This window comes from Aquarana catesbeiana, linkage group LG05, assembly GCF_042186555.1.
Source record: "Aquarana catesbeiana isolate 2022-GZ linkage group LG05, ASM4218655v1, whole genome shotgun sequence".
Taxonomy (NCBI): Eukaryota; Metazoa; Chordata; class Amphibia; order Anura; family Ranidae; genus Aquarana; species Aquarana catesbeiana.
The window spans coordinates 632258649-632264648 of record NC_133328.1 but is presented as its reverse complement, the minus strand read 5'-3'; the positions used below and the strand labels follow the sequence as shown (position 1 = coordinate 632264648).

Genomic DNA, 6000 nt, shown 5'->3' with positions numbered 1-6000 from the left:
CACGTGCATGATGCCTTTTTGGTGCTGCAGACCCAATGGGAGGGTGGATGGGGAGGGGCCTGACACATGCAGACACTTTAAAACCCCACAGCTCCCAGGAGATCCTGAGGTGTTCCCTGGTAATGCTGTCATATACTAATACAAAACTGATGGAGTGCTTGGTAAGTGCAGCTTTTTGGAATGCTGTTGTGGTGGTATAGGGCAGGTTGGGAGGTATAGGGCAGGTTGGGAGGTATAGGGCAGGTTGGGAGGTATAGGGCAGGTTGGGAGGTATAGGGCAGGTTGGGAGGTATAGGGCAGGTTGGGGAGGTATAGGGCAGTTTGCAGGAACTTACAGCATAGCTGCAGAGATGAAGACATTTGGTGCTGCTGTGTCTTAGCCTCTTCTCCGCCTTCAGCCACGAGAGTGAATAAGTGTGTGGGAGGAGTAGAGGAGGCAGCCACACCCCCCAGCTCCGGCCCCCAACTGCAGCTGAAGGAGATATTGAAGATCCCCGAGGGTTAGCTTCACTGACTGGGGAGTCTTATAGGCAGCCTCCCTCGCACGGCTACATGTCCCGCTCTCCCCGCTGCATCTCTGCAAGTGCATACAATATAGTGCACTGTGTAGCGGTGGTCCTGGTGTCACCTCTCTGGCAGGTGTCACCCAGTGTGGGCTGCCCCCACATAGTGACGCCACTGCTCCCTATCAGGAGACACAAGCCGAGGAATTCCAAATACACCCGCAGGAATCTTTATAGATGGAAATTGTTACTTTGTTACAAATCTCTTATTATTATTATTCAGGATTTATATAGCGCCGACAGTTTACGAAGCGCTTTACAACATTAGGGCAGACAATACAAGTTCAATACAGGAGGAATCAGAGGGCCCTGCTCGTTAGAGCTTACAATCTAGGAGGGAGGGACAAGTTATACAAAAGGGTAATAGCTGTGGGGGATGAGCGAATCGAGAGAATAGTGCAGTTATTAGATGGAGGCAGGATAGGCTTCTCTGAAGAGGAAAGTTTTCAGGGATCGCCTAAAAGTGGATAAATTTGGAGACAGTCTGACAGATTGGGGTAGGGAATTCCAGAAGATGGGCGAGTTTTGAAGCCTTCTGTCACATTCTCCATAACCTAAAAGAAATTAAAAATGGTGCCGGGATGGTGGGAAGTTGGGAACCCTTTATAATGGGGACAGCAAGTGTGTAAAATCGGGAGATACAAGACCCTGTCAGGGCAATTAATTCACCAGCATTAGACAAATACTGAAAATACTGAAATGTCACTTTTGGGTGGACTGACCCTTTAAGATCTATACTATACAGTTGATATATACATTTTTCAGATTATTTTACTAGTTCTAATCTTCATACCCATGTAGACAATTACAACATTGATGCCAAATTTCAGTAAAAAAAAAAATTCAAATTTATATCAAGTGAATATAATCAGACAAGATACAAAATGATTGTCATATATACATGTGATCCAATTCCAATGCCTTTGGACTGTGTGGCATGGTTGCTGCCACCTCCGCTGGGCCCCATGCCGAGTGCCAACCAGTGTTAATTTTGGCAGCAAATTTCAGTTTAGTTGTAATCTTTGTCTTTTAACTAAAATGGCATTTTAGTCAACTAAAATCTCTAGTATATTTTTATTCTACTAACATCTCATACATTTTAGTCATCTAAAATCGAATGAGTTGTTAACTTGTAATGGATTATTTACGCATTTCTCTAGAATTTTCATACTAATTACATGGAGTAAAAATCGAATAAGATGTTATTTCTGGTATTAAGGTTTGAACATTAGCACTACAGACACAGGTTTAGCTGTTGCGATATACAACGTCTTTATAAACAAAATCAAATTTCCTAAATAAACAAATCTTGCTTTTTGACTAACAGAAGTGCAACTTTAAGATGGGGGGGGGGGGGGGGGAAGCTGTAACCTCTATTGTCTGTAATGCCATTGCACATATTACCTGAATATATTACCAGCATTAAATATTAAGAATTTTTTTTTTTCTTTCAGCAGCTTAGTAGATGCCAACCTACTTATGCGGTGGTGGTATAGTGCAATACATGTTTAAACTTTAATGTGCTATTATTATAGGCTCTGGATGGAACTGTGTTGCCGATTTAGAAATGGCCAGCAGAGTAGTATTCATTTTGATGTCCATTTTTGATTTAGTTAGTCTTTTGACTAAAATGCCATTTCAGTTTTACTTGTATTTTAGTCGACTAAATTACCACTGGTGCCAATGTCATCAGGTAAGCCTTCAAGTGCAGCTAGTCCTTGGGACAAAAGTGAACAGCCCAAAACCAGCCTTGTCTCAGCATCTGGCCAGCCAGTAACCGTTGGGTCCGTACCGTGGGTACGCGCCAACGGGAGATGTATGTTGCCCATGTGCGCCGACGGGAGATGTATGTTGCCCATGTGCGCCGACGGGAGATGTATGTTGCCCATGTGCGCCGACGGGAGATGTATGTTGCCCATGTGCGCCGACGGGAGATGTATGTTGCCCATGTGCGCCGACGGGAGATGATTGCTGCCCATACATGTTTTGAGGTGACATGTAGCTCCCGTGTGGGGGATATATGGGGACATCAAAGATTGCTGTATTGGGAAGGAAATCTGTCAGGGAATTCCTGGCTTTGGAGGGTCTAGGCTGGGGAGACATTTGAGGTCTCGCATTGGGAAGGTAGACAGCTTGAGTATGGGGAAGGCATGTAGTTAGAGTGAGAAGTTGGGGTAAAGCAGCAGTGGGTGTATGCTAGGAGGGGCCACCACATTAGGGGCAACACATGTTGTGTATGGTGTTGGAAGGTTATGTAAGATCTCTGGGAAAGTTGAGGCGGGATGTACACTAGGGGGCTGGGTTGGTATTGTGGACTGAGCTTCTGCTCTGACTGCAGTATTTTTCTATTGGACGATGAGGGTTATAAAAAGTGGACTGTCTGTAGGGATGCCATGCAGGATATAAGGAGCCAGATCACGAGGGTAGGCTTCCTGGCGGGTGACCACCGTAGTCTGCAGCTTCATGGCTTCGGCAGGAATCCGGCACACATTCCCCGTAGTTGCCTTCGGCTTCAGCGAATCTTTCAGGATCTGCAAAATAGGGAGAAGATGTTGGAGGCATAAGCCAGCACAGCAGATTCACACAAATCTATTACAGGTCAGGGTAACAAAACCCTGTGACCTATTTATAATCAGAAAAGTCATTTCTCAGAATCTGCACCTAATTTTTGAATTTTTTTTTTTTTTTAACTTGGCTGCAGTATGTAGAAAATTAGCAAATGTTAAAAATCAAACAGCGGTGAAAAATGGTTTAATCAAAGTAGGACTCCAACCAGAACTTTCTTCTTTGCTTTATATAGAGTGGGAGATGGTTGGGTCCCCTATCGAGTGTGTAAAATTTTAGCTGTTATCTATATAAGAAAAATAGAGCTCCGCTAAAAGTGCTGCTGTAAGACTCACTGGTGTCCCACACAACTAGTGGGTACCGGCAACTGATGGGATACCACACATTGGAAACACAGCCAGAATACAGTATAAGAAGGTGCCTTCAGCCCAGGCTCCTCCCATGCCATGCCCAACTGACACATTTCATCATGCCCACAGGGCTAAATCGTAGAGGTCTATAAGCCCTGTAGACGAGGCAAAATGCGTCAGAGGGGTGTTGCCTGGGAGGATCTTGGGCTGAAGCCGGATCCCACCTTTTTATGACTTTTAATGATATTTATGCTGGGGTAAAATAGTTTATAATGCTCAGGAAAAATGTTTACTCTTTCTTTCACTAAATTTTGCAATGCCACATAGACACTTCAAACAGAAGTTTTGCTGATGTATAAAAACATTAGTGTAAAAATAAATAAAATGGATTAAAAAAAATGTTGCTCATGAAAGAACAATTTAAGGGAAGTTCCCTTCCTGCTTGGGAGGTTGGGTGGCACTGTGGGAGTTCAAGAGATTTGCAGCTGACTTAAGGCCAGGGAGGAGGGAAGCCACTGCCCTGCAGCAGGCCATGGCCCTGTGGTTGAGAACCACAGAGCAATGTTTCTCAACTCCAGTCCTCAAGGCACCCTAACAGGTCATGTTTTCAGGATTTCCCTCAGATGACATGGCTGTGGTAATTACTAAGGCAGTGAAACTGATCAAATCACCTGTGCATTATAATGGAAAGCCTGAAAACATGACCTGTTGCGGCGCCTTGAATACTGGTGTTGAGAAACCCTGCCATTGAGGAACCTCAAAAATGACTATTTATATAAAATTCCCACTTACCAGAATAACACATGAGTTGATTTACTAAAACCAAAGTAATTCAGAACTCTACAGCGCTCTGGAAGAGTTCTATTGCCAAATTATAGCTCAGCACGCTCTCCTATTATCACATTCCTATGTGATTTGGGGACTATCCTTTAAGAGCCCATCACATCCTAGGAGCAACAAGTCCTTCTCATTCAGAAGCAATAGATAATCCCCCTTGAAGAAAGGGAAGAGGATGCTGATCTCGTGTTTGATCTGCCAATAATAAAATTTAGTTGTAAGTGAATGAACATGACCGTAAACCAAGATGCATAATACCTCTTATATAATGTAAGTTTAACCAGGAGACCTGTACTGAGATATTTAGGAGGACATCACTGTAGACCTCCTGTCCATTTGTGGTACAAGGCTTCCTAAATTGAGCATGTAGAAAGTGATGTCAGGGTATAGACAGAACACATTATTTGCCCATGGTAACCCATTCAAAACCAACATCGCCTGGTATGGTCGTTTCATTGATCTGATTGTGGTATGGCATGGATCGAGTGGTGACATAGGTGACTTTATGAAATATATTAATACCAACTCCCTAAACCTGGAGTTCACCTGTGTGGACCACCCGACCCAAATAGACTATTTTGGATTTGACATTGATGGGGCACCCAGATAGCAACACAGTGACTTCCAGAACTTTTAGAAAGCCCTGTGCAGGAAATTCCCTTTTTTATTGGCCAATAGCTGTCACACCATCAAGTCTTTGCCTACTGGTGAATTCATCAGGGCCAGGAGAAACTGCTCTGCAGATGAGGATTTCTTGTAAGAATGCACAGCGACTCAAAGAAAGGGGCTATAGTACACTATCAATAGCTAGAAGTCAAAATTTAGAGATCGGGTAGTGGTTGGGATGGAGATGATTCAGAATAGTGGCACAAATCAACACAAACAGTGTAGGGATTACAATAGAAATTTAATTTTGTCACTACTTTCTCTTTTAGAATACAACAAAATCGTTGCAATTCTTAAAGCACATCTCCCCATTTTGTATGCTGACAAGGATCTGTACTGTTATTCAAGGCGGTTGTCAATTTTCCAGTAGAAGGGGCCCCCAGTCTGGGAAGTATGTTGTCACCCAACTTGTTTTGCTCCCAGAAGTCAAACAAATCTCAGACCTGGCTTTCCACTGTAGGTTCCTACGTGTGTGGCCACAAAACCTGTAGGCAGTGTCATTGACCTAAAAAAAAGCACCTCAGTGTTTTTTTTTTTTTTTTCTTCTACCAAGAAAACATATACCATCAAACAGTATATAAACTGCAACTCTAAATCGGTGGTATATGTTATTCAGTGTAGTGCCTGCAGTCTACAATACGTTGGGTGCACTATACGCCCGTTGAGAGTTAGAATCTCGGAACATGTGAATGATACTACAAATACTAATGCTAAAAATATCTCAAATGTGTCAAAACATTTCCGGGAATTCCATCATGGTAATCCTGACACTTTTTTCCTTTTTTGGTGCTGAACAGGTTAAACTCCCAAGAGGAGGTTACACTCATCATATTTTGCTCAAGCGTGAAGTATGGTGGATACATACCCTCAATACTAGAAAACCGTATGGTTTGAACGACCAGATGGATATAAATCTTTCTTTTTTAACATAATTGCATTTTTCAACATAGTCGCATTGTTTGATACATTTATCGCACCATTTTGAATATGCTTTATTTGTTCATGATATGTTTCTCATA

At 42.8% G+C, this 6000-nt stretch overlaps 1 protein-coding gene across 1 annotated transcript in view; it reads right to left on the bottom strand.

Moving 5' to 3' along the window:
- Positions 1 to 2978: 2978 nt before the first annotated feature.
- Positions 2979 to 6000, bottom strand: part of LOC141146096 (forkhead activin signal transducer 3-like) — a 46212-nt gene continuing 43190 nt past the window's right edge. Inside the window, exon 4 of the mRNA XM_073632850.1 lies at positions 2979 to 3094. Coding sequence (XP_073488951.1) covers positions 2979 to 3094 — 116 coding nt within the window. The remainder of the gene's footprint in view (positions 3095 to 6000) is intronic.